The 17,334-nt window shown below is 37.0% G+C and overlaps 1 protein-coding gene across 1 annotated transcript; it reads right to left on the bottom strand.

Annotated features, from left to right (window-relative positions):
• Positions 1-14,195: 14,195 nt before the first annotated feature.
• LOC147637535 (uncharacterized) lies at positions 14,196-15,942 on the bottom strand. The gene is made up of 2 exons (XM_086798987.1): positions 14,769-15,942; positions 14,196-14,693 (listed from the first exon to the last, which is right to left on the bottom strand). Exons 1-2 carry the CDS (start codon positions 15,852-15,854, stop codon positions 14,196-14,198), a joined length of 1,584 nt encoding a protein of 527 aa, XP_086655113.1. The 5' UTR covers positions 15,855-15,942.
• Between the last annotated feature and the right edge of the window lie 1,392 nt (positions 15,943-17,334).

Genomic DNA, 17,334 nt, shown 5'->3' with positions numbered 1-17,334 from the left:
GAAAGAAACCTCATTAATGTAAAAGACTTCACCATTTTGAACTGGCCAATGAGATGGTTGTAAATGGTCTCCATTGCTATCGTGAAGGCAAACTGGAGAAACTTCAAATAACCTTACTGTGTTGAAAACAATAAAAATTCATGATCATTAGTGTTTACACTAGGCCGAATAATATAAAAGAACCCAATAAGTTTTGCACGTAGTATGCTTGGAGTTGTGATATGAAACCCTTAGCTGCAGCTCATGTAATTAACCTTTTCTTATAACCTAGTTGTTCCACATAGTGCATTGAAACCATTTCAATTAGTTTTGACACTGGTGGTATTTTTTTCAATATCTTTAATTGTGTAGTACTTAGAGACAATGGAGAAGAGTGTATTTTTCTTGAAAATGTAACTTTAGAATCACGTGTTGCATGTTTAATAACACCTTGGCATGAATTGAATACGTCATTTTCATCACATGTTGAGCCTGCATATTCCTTGGATTCATCCTTGTAAATCTTCTCCCACTCTATAATCACACGTTGAAAGGATTCATACAAGGTATGTCCTTTTGGGACTAGCAACTGTCCATATCTATCAAAATAAATCATTGTATGAATGTCTCTAGCCATATCCAAATGGCACAAGTATCTGTATAAGTCTTCCAATGTGTTGTCATGTGCATTAATGTCAAATTTGCATGGAAAAATGTAGTTCTTTGGTGAGCTTGCACATCCTTTGTATGGACTATCATCAATGAGAACTATTCGTGTTACATAGCATTGTGCATTACATTGGTCCCAAACCTTTTTGAGTGGTTTGAACATGGCCTCCACACCCATCTTTTTTGGCCGAAATATCTTCTCACGATCATACACATAACAATTCTCTTGTCCCCACACAATAAAAAATGGTAATTGTCTCCCTACATGAAATTCTAGAGTTTCCACCATATGCACCACATTTTTGTGCAAGGCTGTGGACCATATCCCAACATGGAACTTTATGAATAGATTGGCTAAAAATTATATGCATCATGGGGACAAAGTACAATCCATTGTTTCTTGTCAACGTAAGCTTGTATGATTATTTAACTTTGTGAAGCAACATTCTAACAATAATCCATTCAAATCCAATATTACAGACATTTGGCCTGTCACATTCCTTGTATCCAATCTTACGTTGTCGTTATCTTCATTAACACATCTGTGATATACTTTATCTATTGAAAAAAAAAGTTAAAAGACATGTTGTTAATTGACCAAAAACTCAATAATAAAATCACACATATAACTTCTCACAAATATTATATATATTTTGCACTATAAAGGTAATATGATCAATTGTCAACATATTGTGGATGGTTTTAAATGTTGGATTTAGTTAGTTATCCAAATCTCACTGTTTAATTTCTTGTGCACATGTGTTATAGGGAAATGAAGATAGAAGACATTGAGTCAATCGACCAAAACTCAATTAGAAAATCACAAACACATGATTTCAATATTACTCTTAAAATACTCAATATATCTCTAAGTACATAGAATTTAATTTGGTCATATAGTTAGTTGTTCACATATTTGGATAAATTTGAATGTTTGATTTGGTTAGTTGTCTAGTTCTCACTAGATGATAGTAGACATCTTATGCATGGGTGTTAGTGGCTAGATTCAATTACTTGTCCAAATCTATGTTAAGGGTGGGTAATGCTAGAGGTCAAATCTTATAGATGAATGTGAATTTCTAGATTTAGTCACTTGTTCAAATCTATGTCATGGGTGTAAATGCTACAGATTTGGCCAATTGTCCAAAATATGTATGACTATAAACTTTATGTAGCTTTATTGTCATACCCAAACAATCAACTATATGTGCAGATTAAATTTGAATAAGTATCAAAATATTTGTTTAGGGTATCAATGAAAAAATCATAAACACATGATCTAATTGATCTAATGAGCACATTGGAATTGTTTTACTTTATAACAATGAGCAAATTATGATGCAGTCAAATTAGGTCAATAATAGTGTCTTTGAATTTTACAAAACAAAATAAAAGTTCTTCGACTAAGTTAAGATCATAATAAGTACCATACATAAAAATCTAACTGATGATATTCCTAGAGCATTTACTTAGATATCACATTGAAAAAACTATCCTACCAATATAAAATGAGAACTAAATATGCTTTTTATTGATATCAAAGCTGAATGGGCTAAATGCTCTAAATCCAACCTCAAGAATATCCTGAATAGTTCCACAATACTCAAGATTGTCCTCTATGACATTGGTATCATGCCTACTGGTGGTGGTTGGAATTTCTTACTCAAAAGTTATCATCACACCACAATCAAATGTGTTTCTTTTAGAATCCACACGCTGTATGGCCGAGGAGTGGAGGCACGCATGTAGTTTTGTGAGAAAGCACCCAGGTGCTTTTCAACAACAAGCAGCGGTGAGTGCTTCCTGACTACAGAAGCGAGAGGATTCGCACTTCGGCTCATTGCTATTTTTGATGAAATATCATTGCTGAGCTGTGATATTTTGCACTTCAACGAGTCGTTTGTTGGAGCATCGAAAATAGTAGCGAACCCATTGTTGCAGAAGCGAAAATAGCAGTGTTTCTAGCAGCAAAAATTGCCAACACCTAGCTGCACTACTTCTAGTTATAAAAATGCTGCTATTTTTGCTGCTAGACCATCATTATGTTGTAGTGAGAGAAAAACATTAGGCAAGTCCCGAGTTAGAGTGAGCTATGAATTGAAAATAGTGAGAGAAGAAATAGGAAAATCATCAATAAGGGTTAGTATTAGGCAAGCCCCCAATACAAACGTGAGGTCTAGTGAGAGGAGCATTAGGCAAGTCTCCAATCATGAAGTGAGCTATAAATTGAAAATAACAAGAGAAGCATTAGGCGAATCCCCAAAATAAGGGTTAGTATTAGGCATTATAAATAGATTTGGATTGTATTAAATGATTGGCTAAATATAGTGATAGGAGCATAAGGCAAGTCCCCAATAGGGGTGATATATGTTCTGTAGGTATGTTTGGACAATTATCTAATCTACATTTAATGGCTATCTAAAATTTCTGAGAAGATCATTAATAGCTAGTCTCCAAAAAGGGGTGATGTGAAGTGAGGATCATTGTGGAAGTCCCCAATAGAAGTGAGCTATGAATTATAGATAGATTCAGAAAATTATTCGAATTTTTATAGGTTTGGAGAATTGTCTAAATCTATATTGAATGGTTGGTAAAATCTAGTGAAAGGAGCATTATGTGGGTCTCCGATGGAGTGAGCTATGAATTGTATATAAATTTGGACAATTGTCCAAATCTATATTTAATGGGTGGTAAAATCTAGTGAGAGGAGAATTAGCCAAATTCCCAATAAGGATTAGCCTTAGACAATTCTCCAATAGGGGTGAGGTCTAGTGAGAGGAGCATTTTGGAAGTCCCCATTTGAAGTGAGCTATGAATTACAGTTAGATTTGGACAATTATCCTCCCCAATTGGGGTGCGCTATGAATTCCAAATAGTGAGAGGAGCTTTAGGCAAATCCCCAATAAGGGTTAGTATTAGGCAAGCACCCAAAAATAGGGATGTGAGGTATAGTGACATGAGAATTAGGCAAGTCCCAATAAGGGTTAGTATTAGGCAAGCACCCAAAAATAGGGATGTGAGGTATAGTGACATGAGAATTAGGCAAGTCCCAATAGGAATGAGCTATGAATTATAGATAGATTTGGATTATCCAAATCTGTATTGAATGGTTGGATAAATAGCATTAGGGAAGTCTCAAATAGGGGTGATGGATTTGGATAATTATCCAAATCTACATTTAATGGTTGGCCAAAATTATTAAGAAGAGCATTAGGGAAGTCCCTAATAGGAGTGAGCTATGAACTACATATAGATTTAGACAATTGTCCAAATCTACATATTGAGTTGTTGATCAAATATAGTGAGAGGAGCATAGGAAATTCCATGGTAATGGTTAGCATTAGGCTATAGTCATAGGAGCATTAGGCAAGTCCGTGGTAATGGTTATCATAAGGATGTAGTCATAGAAGCTATGAACTATAGATAAATTGGCCAAATCTATATTAAATGCTTGGCTAAATCCAGTGAGATAAGAATACGTCAAGTCCCCAATTTTAGTGAGATATAAATTATAGATAGATTTGGATTGTCCAAATCTGTATTGAATGGTTGACCAAATGTAGTGATAGGAGTAATAGGCAAGTCTCCAAGAGGAATGAGGTATGGATTGTAGGTAGATTAAGTTGTTTATTATAATCTATATTTAATGGCTAGCCAAATCTACATTTAATGGTTGGCCAAATGTGGTGAGAAGAGAATTAGGCAGGCAAGTACCTAATAGAAGTGAACTATGAATTAATTATAGATTTGGAAAATTATCCAAATCTAGATTAAGCGGTTGGCCAAATCTAGTGAGAGGAGCATTAGTCATGTCCATGGTTAGGGTCACCGTTTATGTAATCCCTATTAGGAGTGAGCTATGAACTATAGATATATTTGGACAATTATCCAAATCTTGTGAGAAGAGCATTAGTTAGTAATATGAGTGAGCTTTGCACTGTATATAGATTTGGACAACTGTCCAAATCTATACTACTTAATGGTTCTAGTTAGAGGAGCATTAGGAAAATCCCCAATAGGAGTGGTTTATGTATGTATATAGATTTTTCCAAATCTATATCAAATAATGATTCAATTTGGCTAAATCCAACAAGAAGAGCATTAAATAAATTTATATCAAGGGCAATGGGGTTGAGGTATGGATTGTAGGTAGATTAAGACAATTATCAAAATCTATATTTCATGGTTTGCCAAACCTACATTATTTAATTAGTTGGCCAAATCTACATTTAATTGGTTAGCCAACTATGGTGAAAGGAGAATTAGGTAGGAAAGTCCCTACTATGAGAGAACTATGAATTAAATATAGATTTGGGCAACTGTCCAAATCTACATTGAGCACTTAGCCAAAACTAGTCAAAGGAGCATGTCATGTCCATGGTTAGGGTTAGCATTAGGCTAATTCCCATTAGGAGTGAGCTCTAAACTATAGGTTGATTTGGAAAATTGTCCAAATCTGTATATTGAATGGCTAGCCAAATCATGTGAGAAGAGAATTAGTTACTAATATGAGTGAGCTATGCATTGTATATAGATTTGGGCAACTGTTCAAGTCTATACTAAATGGTTCTAGTAAGAGGATCATTACGCAAATCCCCAATAGGAGTGGTGTATGTATGTACATCAATTTGTCCAAATATATATCAATGAATAGTTTTCTAAATCCAAAAAGAAGATAATTAGAGAAACCCCCATTTAGGATTGGCCTTAGGCAAGGTGTCCAATAGGGTTTAGGTCTAGAAAAAAGAGAACAATAGATGTCCCCAATAGGGTTGAGGTTTGGATTGTGGTAGATTAAAACAATTTTCAAATTCTATATTTAATGGGTTGCCAAATCCTTATTTAATTGGTTAGCAAAATGTGGTGAGAAGAGAATTAGGTAGGCAAGTCCCTAATAGGAGTAAACTATGAATTAAATAAAGATTTAGGAAATTTTCCAAATCTACATTCAGCGGTTGGTCAAATATAGTGAGAGGATCATTAGTCATGTTCATGGGTGGCTAAGGTTAGCATTAGGCCAATCCCCATTATAGGAGTGAGCTATGAACTATAGATAGATTAGGAAAATTGTCCAAATCTAAGTATTGAATGGTTAGTCGAGAAGAGCATTAGGTACTAATATGAGTGAGCTATGAATTTTATATAGATTTAGACATCTATCCAAATCTTACTAAATAGTTCTAGTAAGAGGAGAATTAGGAAAATCCCCAATATGAGTGGTGTATGTATGTATATAGATTTTTCCAAATATATATCATGTAATTATGGGGAAAAGAAAGAAAGAAAGATTGCATTCATAATGGAGTACCACATGCACTCATGATGGAGTACCACATGAACACAAGGGAGTACCACCATAGCCATAGAAGCATGGAGCTCCAAGAATTAGTAAAAAAATGTTATGCCCCTAGTTATTATAATATTCACTTATATACTTGCCCACCTTTTCACATTCATTAATGTTGGGCCTCCATACTTGCCCGGCCATATATATGCCCATGGGCTCTCTTTGTGTAAGATTCCTCCCCCAGTCTCTCAGGATGTCCAATATCTTCCCCTGTAGCAAAATCCCTCTTCAAAAATATAAAAGATCTTGTTTCTACCAGTTTTGGCCTAGAGAGAAAATCTTCTAGAGAGTGGTAATTCAGTTTTTAAATATTTTTGGATAGAAAAATATATCATCTTATTAAAATAAGTTCCCCTGAAACAGAAGTTCAAAAAGGTTTTCAGAAGGTGCATTAGAAATTAAGTATAATCTGTTCAAGAGGCATTATCCTGGGGGTGAAGATTTTTTTTAAAATTTTAAATTAAGGTTACTATAGACCAATAAGATTCATCCAAATGTAGGGAGGAGATAAATAGAAGAATAAAAAAAAAATCCCCAAAAAATGAGTAAATACTCACATAAGATGAAGAGTTGACTAAGGACAAGGTTAATAGTTAAAAGAGAGAAATATTTAGGTGAAATGATGCATTTTTGACACCTCAGTATGGGGGAATTTCCCTCATGAAGGAGGTGCCTATTTCACATTCTTGAATGAGTTTTAAACTCCCAAATAATGAGATATTTTTATCTCTCCTCTCTCCAATTTCAACTAGATCCAAAAAATGAGAAAAAGTGACCTAAAAATAGTTGACCAAACTGATCTGGAAAATTCTAGAATCACTTGGCTTGGTTAGAAGCTCACTTTTCCTATCAATAGAAGCCTTCCCCTTTGTTGAAACTCAATAGTGTTTTGCACTGTTACCCTGCCTCTCCCAAGTGCCAAAAATAGTGAATTTTACTCATAATTTATTAGTTTTTGACCTTCCCTGGCCACTCTTGTCTCAAACAAGGGTTGAACCCTCAAACCGTCAAGCCAAAGGAAAGATCTCAAATTATCTATGTAAGTTGGATATTCTTCTCTTTCCCATTCATTTTATGGTTTTTTTTACGATTTTGTCTTCTCTACATTACAAATGATGTTATGCCTCATTGCAAAAGGCATTCCCCTCTCTTCTCTAGTAAATCCAACCATTCTTTATCCTAGGTGAATGATTAATGAATAAAATCAAGTTTTTCATAATGTTTCTCTTAAATAAGTAGAAAAATGTTACTTTAGAATGATTTAAATACTCTTGATGCATTTCTAATTAATTTTAGAGACTTAAAATTGAAAAATGGTCAGCCATACAAAGGAGGTTATGGCGAAATTTTTTAAAAATTTGGAAATAAGTATTATCTTTCATTATGCTAAAAAAGTAATCTAAAGTGTCATTTTCATGCATAGAAGATGCATTTTGATTATTTGTATAAAAGAAATTTAGTTTTATTAAAAAAGTATTACTTTCATTAAAATTGATTTTCATGCATAAAAGATTATTTTTTAATTATAAAAGTGTTACTTTTATCATAATTGATTTTCATGCATAAAGTATGCATAAAAGATTATTATTTTTATTATAAAAGTGTGATTTTTATCATAAAAGATTTTTATGCATAAACATATGCATAGAAGATATTTTTTTTATATTAAAAGTGTGATTTTTATCATAAATGATTTTTATGCATAAATGGGTGCATAGAAGATATTGTTTTATATTAAAAGTGTGATTTTCATCATAAAAGATTTTTATGCATAAAAGATATATTTTTTATATTAAAAGTGTGATTTTCATCATAAATGATTATAATAAATGAACATATGCATAGAAGATATTTTTTTATATTAAAAGTGTGATTTTCATCATAAATGATTTTTATGCATAAACATATGCATAAAAGATATTTTTTTATATTAAAAGTATGATTTTCATCATAAATGATCCTTATGCATGAACATATGCATAGAAGATATAATTTTTCTATTAAAAGTGTGATTTTCATCATAAATGATTTTTATGCATAAAAGAAATTCTTTTATATTAAAAGAGTGATTTTCATCATAAATGATTTGTATGCATAAAAGATATTTTTTTATATTAAAAGTGTGATATTCATCATAAATGGATTTTATGCATAAATTAGATGCATAAGAGAAATTATTTTATTCTAAAAGTGTAATTCCTACTAAATTGGATTTATGCATGGAAAGATGCATAAAGAATTTATTTTAATCCAAAAGTGTTATTTTCATCACTTTTGATTTTATGCATAAATAGATGTATAAAGAATTTTATTTTTAATTCAAAAGAGTTATTTTCATCAATTTTGATTTTATGCATAAAGAATTTTATTTTTAAATTAAAAGAGTTATTCTTATTAATATCGATTTTATGCATAGAAAGATGCATAAAAGATTTTCTTGGTCAAGCTTCCACCTTATTACCATTGAGAAACCATCAAAATATGTACAAAATTGAAAATGAAAGATATCAATTTTTCATGTCACAGTAGATTGGTAAGAATCCATGTACCTTTCGAGATCAAAGACTCATATTCAGCTTCCATGGCTTCCTTCCATTGTTCCTTTTGTGGAAAGGACATAGCTTTTGCATAAGTTGAAGGATCTTCACAAACAGCCAATACATGATTAAAGGTTTCAAGATCATCATCATATACATGATTTGCACCGTGCTCAAGTTCAATAGGAAGATCAACATAGATATCAAGACTTGTAGCAGTCTCCTTTGAAACCGTAGGATGAACATCAAGTTGAAGGATCTTCACAAACAGCCAATATATGATTAAAGGTTTCAATATCATCATCATATACATGATTTGCACCGTGCTCAAGTTCAATAGGAAGATCAACATAGATATCAAGATCTCTAGCAGTCTCCTTTGAAACCATAGGATGAACATCAATAGACTTGTCTCCAATATCCATCAAAAGAGTGTTGTCATCATGCAAATCATTGTCCAAAAGTAGAAAAGGAAAAGAAGTGAGTAATGTTTTTGTATCATCAGCATCATCTATGGACCACAAACCTCCCATTAGTTGCTCATTGAATATAGCGTATCGACTAACAATTGCTTTTTGAGAACTTGGATCGTAAAACTTGTAACTCTTTGAGTTGTCAGAATAACCAATAAAAATAACCTTCAAACTTGAAGGTTCTAGCTTGTGTCATGTCTCTTTTGGGACATGAATATAAGCAATACACCCAAAGACTTTAAAATGTGCAACAAAAGGAGTTTGGCCTGTCCAAGCTGTGATTGGAATCTTACTAGGAGGTGCAGTAGTTGGAAGATGATTTTGAACAAAAACGGCTGTCAATATTGCTTCTGCCCAAAAAGAGCGAGATAATCCAGAATGAATAAGCATGCATATGATTGCATTCAAAATTGTACGATTCTTTCGCTCTGCAACTCCATTTTGTGGGGGGGAGAATATGGAATGGTATACTCATGGTGGATGCCGTGGTTGATGCAATGATCATGAAATAAGTTGGAAATATATTCACCACCATTACCACTTCGAAGAATTTTGACTCTTCAACCAGTGTCCAATGATTCTAATTTATGTCGTATATCAAAAAGACATTTGTATACCGTGAATAGTCATCTCAATAAAAGTAATGAAGTAATGGTAGCAAGACCATCCACTCGCATTTACCCATATCCACATCTCATCACATCATATTCATTCACATCTCATCCATTCATATTTACCCGATTTGCATCACATCACATCACATTCATCACATCTCGATTCACAAGACATCACATTTATTCTCATCCCATATCATTCATTCACATCTCGATTCACATGACATCTCATCCATTCACATCCCATATCATTCATTCACATCCCGATTCACATGACATCACATCCATTCACATGTCATATCATTCATTCACATCTCGATTCACATGACATCTCATCCATTCACATCTCATATCATTCATTCACATCCGGATTCACATGACATCACATCCATTCACATCTCATATCATTCATTCACATCCCGATTCACATGACATCATTTTCATTCACATCCCATATCATTCATTCACATCTCGATTCACATGACATCACATCTATTCACATCTCATATCATTTATTCACATCCCGATTCACATGACATCACATCCATTCACATCTATCCATTTTACATCACATCACCTCCACCCATTCACATCTATCACATCACATCCACATATATTATTTCACATACACATCTATATCTGTTCTTTCACATACATCCACATCCATCAAGGCACAGCATCAGATTTTAATTCAAACATTTACAAAGCATAAAATTTAAGAAAACCATAGATTCAAAATTCACAATAAGTAAGAATAGCTTACATGGAACTTGTAAGATTTTCTTTGGCTTGAGGGATTGAGGGTTCTACTCTTCTTTGCAACAAGAGTGGCCACCAGTTCTTTTCAAGAGGATTCAGTCAAAAATAATTGAATTATTAATTGAATTCATCAATGTATTTGACTCAGGGGAGGACTCAGGGGAGGAGTAGAGTAACAGTGCATGAACACTATTATCCTTTTACAAAGGGGGAGGCTTCTATTTATAGGAAAAAATGAGCCTCTAACCAAGCAAACTGATTCTAGAATTTTCCAGATCAGTTTGGTCAATTTTTGACCATTTTTTGTTCAGTTTAGCTCATTTTTTGGATCTAGTTGAAACAGGAGAGAGGAGAGATGAAAATATCTCATTGTTTAGGAGTTTAAAACTCATCCACACATGTGAAATATGCGCCTCCTTCATGAGGGGAACACAACAAGACAAAGCACCTACAGACGTGCACACAGACGCGTTTACTCAACTAAAAAAAAAACTTACGGGCGCGTCTATTTGCACATCTATTAGCGCATCTACAAACCCGTGTCTAAAGGTGCATTTAAAAGATAGCAAACAGACGCGCCTATAGATGTGCAAATAGATGCTCGGCTAGAAATTTTAAAAAATAGATAGACGCATGCATAGACGCGTTTATAGACGTAATTATAGACGCGTTTGTAGACGCGCAAATAGACGCTTCTTGAACAGACAGACGCGTTTATAGACGCGCTACATAATATTTTTTAAATTTTGTGTGCTTGAACAGAATGCTGTGTATGTTGTGTATGCTATGTAGTTACAAGAATCCCATTTCCACATTGTGTAATTCAATTCTTACAGCCAACAGTATTTTAATTAGCACTCTTGCAAGCACGTCTATACAATTCCAAATAAAACATTACAACTCCAAAACGTTTAGTTACAAGGCATTAATTGATAGCTCAAAAAGTTCTTGTATGTACATATAGCACGAAGCTAAGCCACGTCCTATGGCTTCAAGTACCAAAAATAAGAGGAGTGTATATGCAAGAGGCACGAAGCCAAGCTAGTGGCTAAGTACAAAAAAGAGTAGCTAGCACTACTTCTACGACTAATCTAAGTTCTCCACATCCTCGCTCCCTTCTCCGCCTCCTTCTTCCTCATCTTCTTGTGCAAGGTCCTGTAAACAAGGGACAACATATATCAATGTATGAAAAATCAAATCTTTATTTATAATATTGACATTATTTACTTTCAAACCATGTATCTCCTCTACGATGGTGGCGGTGGTAGGCTGTCTCGACAAGAGTAGGGTACCTGCCCACGATATCAAGCTGCAAGATGACACAATTTGTGGAGGGGTTAGTACAAAGAAACAACCTCCTAATAAACTACATTAACAATATAATTTGAGATCGATACTTACAAACTAGGCCTCCCATGATTCAACACCCCCCTGCTCCAAAATGCACGCTTCCATATTGCTCCATTTGGATCCTTCGTGCCTCCATGTGCTTTAGACTGGGTTCCTCCTTCAATCACTGACTTCATTGCTTTCTTCCACTCACGCTTGTGAGCGGTGTGCGGTGGGCCCCTTGGTGGTTGACCTCCCTAGTGCATGCCTTTTAAGTGAAGATCTTTTATTGCTAAGTATCGAAACAATCTTTGACTTGGCCCATTTATCCATGAACTGAACATTGGGGGGGTTAGGATACCTAGAGCGAACAGCAACGAGGGTCTCATCAGCCAACCTCTTTGTTGGATGATCTTTGTAGTCAATAAAGCAATCTCTGTAATTGTTAGCAATTACAGACAGAGCGCATGAAGGCCATGATGTAATTCCCCCGTGCATCCATCAAGCCTCTTGTCTGAGTGATGTCATAGTAGATCGTACCATCACCCGGAGGCACGTCTAAATCATCTGAATCATTCTCGTCCCCACCACCACCCCTCCTAAAGCATTGTGCCATGCATCCCCCACCGCTCTCCCTGCTACTACGCCTGCTATTATGTCGTGTCGAGCTAGTACGCTGGCCACTCGTAGCTGGAGAAGCGACTCTTCACTACACGGGAACACGTGGACCACTCGTATAGAGCTGGAGAACCAAGTCTCGACTGCACGAGAGTACGTCGACAGCTCTGCGAGGTAGAAGGGCCTCTTGACGGCATGGGGGAAGGGGCATAGAACGGCATGGAGGAAGGGGCTCGGCTATGTAGCTAGCTGGGCTGTGTTGACTCTGCTGGGGTAATCTTAACTGGTGTGGGGTTGGGGTGGTTTGGAGTCTGTAGTGCCGACTCCTGGGGGGTGTTAGAGTACCCGTAATATAGCCGTATAACTCCCCAGGACTGGGAGGGTGCCCCAAAAGGTTATATAACTCCCCAAAGATGGTCTCCCGAAGATCATGTGAGCCTAAAGAGCTTCCTAGACACATGATGATGAACTGGAAAAAAGAAAAAAAGAAGATTACTGATGATGAACTGAGAAGATGAATTGAGAAGAGAAAAAGAGAGAAGGAAAGAGAATAAAAAAGAGAGGAAAAGCGGGGATAAGAGAGAGGAGAAAGGAGAGGAACAGAGAGGAGAAAAAGAGGGGATAAAAGAGAGAAAAACAAAGGAGAATAGAGGAAAAGAGAGGAGAAAAAAAGAGAGAGAAAGAGAGGTCCAGATAAGAGAGAAAAAGAGAGACGAAAAGAGAAGGAAAGAGAGGATAAAAGAGAGAAGGAAAAAGAGAGGAAAATATAGAGTGCAATGCAGTTTTTCAATCATGCTTTCCCTTTCCATCATTCATGCAATCCCCTTCTTCAATCATGCAATCCCTTTCCAACATTCATGCAATCCCTTTCTTCATTCATGAAATCACTTATTTCCATGAAAGAAGAGGAAAAGAGAGGAGAAAAAGAGAGAAAAAGTGGGGATAAAAGAGAGGAGAAAGGAGAGGGAAAGAGAGGAGAAAGGAGAGGGAGAAAAAGTGGGGATAAAAGAGAGGAGAAAGGAGATGAAAAGAGGAGAAAAAAGGACAGAAAAAGAGGAGAAAAAAAGACAAAAAGAGAGGATAACAAACAGCGTCTATCTTCGCGTATAACAGCGCGTCTATAGACGCAGCTATTTGTTTCCAACACAGAGTAGACGCGTCTATAGACGCGCTCTTAGACGCGCTCTTAGACACACTTTTAGACGCGCTCTCAGATGCGTCTATAGACACGCTCCGACAGACAGACGGACTATTCTAAAAACTCAAAAAGGACATGCGCCCGACACAAAAGCACAACAGTTGTACCAAAAACATTCGTTTCTTGGATACGACAAAGGACGAATCCAAAGAGAGCAACTTTCAAAGAAGACCAACCCTAAAGAGACCTACCTTGGATAGAGGTATGGAAGCTTCTTGTCCTCATTAGGGCCAAAAATGACTCAAAAAGGGCTGTGTAAGGAAGTGATTAATTTGCTAATTAGCGGAGCCGTTGACAGTCAAAACGACTCCAAATTTAGCGATTTTCCTAAATAAAAGCACATCCAAGTTATTTAAAGCGCATTCAAGTACATACCTTTTAAAATTAAAAAAACAATTTCACGATTCCCGGGATAGTTAATGCCGACATGACCACGATTCTTATTTTTGAATTTTTGCCGCCCCTCTCTCACTGTTTCTTTGCCATTCTCTCCCTTTATTTGTCACTCTCGGATATGGCTCTGTTCTTCACGAGCTTTCTCTACTAACTTTTTATGCTTATTGCTCTGTTCCATCTTTTATCAAACTTAATAAAGAGTATTAAGTTTCAATAAAGAGTATGCGACTACACGAAGTTCTTTTCAATGAAGTTTAACGACTTCGGAAGGGAAGTTTATATCCACCAGACCCTGAAACTGGAAGGTATCCTTCTTTTCATACTCCTCATGATTTGATGAGATTTGTTGGAGATGGGGTTATAGTTTAAGGCTTTCTTACTCTTCAATAAACTATTTATCATACATTCAAAATCTCTTTCCTTGGCTGCAGCAGCATAGCTAGCATAGCAAAGAAAGTAACCTGCTCTAGAGGCATTAAAGCCTGCAGCATAACCAAAAATCCTAAGGGCAGCAGCTCTCTCAAGAACCAATATCTTGTTAGCATTTATTTGAAGGGGTGTGTAACCAAGAAACCTTGACAATACCTTTAGTGCAAATAAAGGTAGCTCAGGCTCTTCAGAATATTGACTATGAAAGGCACAAAAGGTTGCCTTGTCCAACAAAGGAAGATAGTGCAAAAGAGAGGATGAATCTTTCTTAAAGGTTCCTTCTGTTGCCTTTCCTCGTGAACCTTTGGCTCTTCCAAGAAAATTATCACTGTCAAGAAGTTCAAGCTGCAGAAAAAAAATAATTGATTAAAAAAAGCTTTAAAAGACAGAAAAAATATCAAGGGTCATTAATGAAACAACCTTCTGCAATTCATCATCTGCAACAACAACCTTCTCCTGTGCGAGGTTGAATAAACCAAATTTTTCCTTCTTTGCAACCTCTTCTTCTAAATCTCTCAGCTTGATATCTCTCCCAAAAGATTGAATACCAAGCTCCTGGAGCCTGTTTTCAAAATCCTCATCCTTCAAAGAAGGTGCTTCCTCCTCAACTCTCTTCATGCAAACAGCAAGTGCATCAGGAGCAGTAACAAAAGAATCATTTGAAGTCTGGAGATCAAGAGATAAAAACTCCTCCTTGGACTCTTCCTCTGTGTCAATAAAGTCCAAGGCAACCTCAGAAGCCTCAGCTACTATAGTTGCAATACAGTAGTCCTCCCTTATATTGAGAAGAAATTGAATCTGATGAAGAGGGATGAAATCTTTGTCATTAATAAGAAAGGAGGGGAGGCTTCGTATAGTAAGGGAGGCCTCAGACACCTCCACATCTTCAATGGGTTCAGGGATGAGGGTGCTTGCTTTAAACTCTGCAACATCCAAACCTGCACGTTCTTTTTCCTCTGAAGCAAAATCAATCTTTTCCATCTCCAAGGTCTCAGATTTCTCTATGTTCAAAACAGTGGAGACATTCAAGTTTAATTCATCCTTGGATGGAACATCTTCACCTGGAACTTGAGCACTTTTCTCATCTTTGAGAAAAAGAAAGAAAAGAAAATCAATGTCCTTTGAAACAAGGTTGCAACTTTTAACATGGAGTTGACAGGATATGGATTCTGGGATTAGAACATTGGACTTCTTTGAAAACCTGCCAAACCTTCTTAAAACTTTATTTTTTTCAAGAGAATTTTGAGTGAAATCAGTGAGATGAATGTAATCTTTTCCTTCCAGAATCAAACACCGACCAAGAACTGCATCCTCAAATTCCTTTAATTCATCTGAAATAAACTCTCTAAATTTATCCAAGATTTCACCAAGGACAAATTTGGGATTGAAAATTTTCAATGCCTCTGAGTAGACTTGCATGTCTCCACCAACCTCCAAAACGGCCTCCAGCAACCTTTCACTTGGGTCATCGAAAATTTGTTCTCTTCCCTCAAGATTAGTACTCATATCTTCGGTTCAATCTGCAAAAGAAATGGAATAGAAGCACCAAAACATAGTGGAAAACCTGCCTTAGAACCAATTCAACGTCTTAATTCAAGCCTCTAGGTTGTTTAAAGGTTCAAGAAGCACTTACCAATACGGCGCGATACAAGGGCTTTGGAACACCTCGGAGGGCCTCCTATCGCGTCGTGTTGGGTAAGCTGAGGGAAAGAAGTGAAGCACCTGAATGGAGCAAAACGTGGTCTTTGGAACAAATGCAAGGGCCTCCTCTCGCGTATTGTACCTGTCAGTTAAGAAACTTGGGTAGAAAATATGTTCATTTCTAGCCTCATTTATGTAAAAAATATGTTTCTAGCCCCTATCGCATCGTGAAGGAGAATTGGATAGCCCCTATCGCATCGTGAAGGGGCCCAATGGGGAGGAGCCTTGGGGGCCCGATGGGGAGGAGCCTTCACGTGGCGGGCCCTGAACTAAGTCTAAGGATATATGAGCTCAACGGGGACAGGAACCTCGTGGGGACCCCTTTAAAAGGGAAATGCTCATAAGGCGAAAGCAATCCTTGAGATGATGGGTAAGCTCAGCGAGAACAGAAATCTCGTGTTGAACCTTATGGGGATAAGCTTGCCCCAGCTTGCGAAAGCAAAATCTCTCAACTTTAGACTTAGACTGAGACCTCCCCCATCTTCATGAATGGTTACCGCTTTTGATTATCGATCCAGGATCCCCCGTGGGCGGTCCCCGGGCGGACGGGAAATAGGAAGGCTACTGGGGACCCCTGATGATCAATCGGCGCTTGATCATGTGGTTAATCGGCAAGCCCCCGACTGCCCGTGTGGACCTCTGGGCATTGGGACTGCGGGTGAGTTACCAGAGGAGGAGAACCTTTGCGTTATGCCCGAGCGTTCCTCAACAAGAGAGGGATGTGAGGGCGAAACGGAGGCTTTATCCCTGTAGCTCCAATTCTCCTTCACGATGCGATAGGGGCTATCCAACATCCTCTGACCGTGCCTATCGCGTCATTCCGGCTTCAGTCGCCTTCAGCCCCGCAAGAGAAGAGAACCACTCTCTCTCTCTCTCTCTTTCGTTTGCTTGACTGTGGTCACAGTCAGCCACGTCTCGACCGGCGCACAGGCCACTCCTTGCCAACATCCATATATATCCGACGGCAACACCGTGGACAGTAGCATAGCTAGGCGGACAAAAGCAGCCACCAACCACACCTGTGCAGCCGTTGTTGTATGTCGCCAACAACGAACTACAGCAAGCAACCACCTTCAGACGTTGCAGAGTCGGTGTTTTTACTATAAATGGGTGATTTAAGAAATCCTCAAGTCTATCTTTTTTCTTTTCTTTTTGGGTGGGTGCGTGGGGGGCGGATGCAGAACTTTGTTTGGCGAAAATCTGAGCAACTTGCAAATGAAAGAACTACAAAAGTTGGAAAGCCAACTTGAAGTTGGGATACGTAGAGTGACGGCAAGGAAGGTGA

The sequence above is a fragment of the Cibotium barometz genome, chromosome 6 (assembly GCF_041138505.1).
Source record: "Cibotium barometz isolate CiBa-2024 chromosome 6, ASM4113850v1, whole genome shotgun sequence".
In the NCBI taxonomy this organism is placed as follows: domain Eukaryota; kingdom Viridiplantae; phylum Streptophyta; class Polypodiopsida; order Cyatheales; family Cibotiaceae; genus Cibotium; species Cibotium barometz.
The sequence above is the reverse complement of the archived record's forward strand: the minus strand, read 5'-3'. Positions and strand labels throughout refer to the sequence as shown.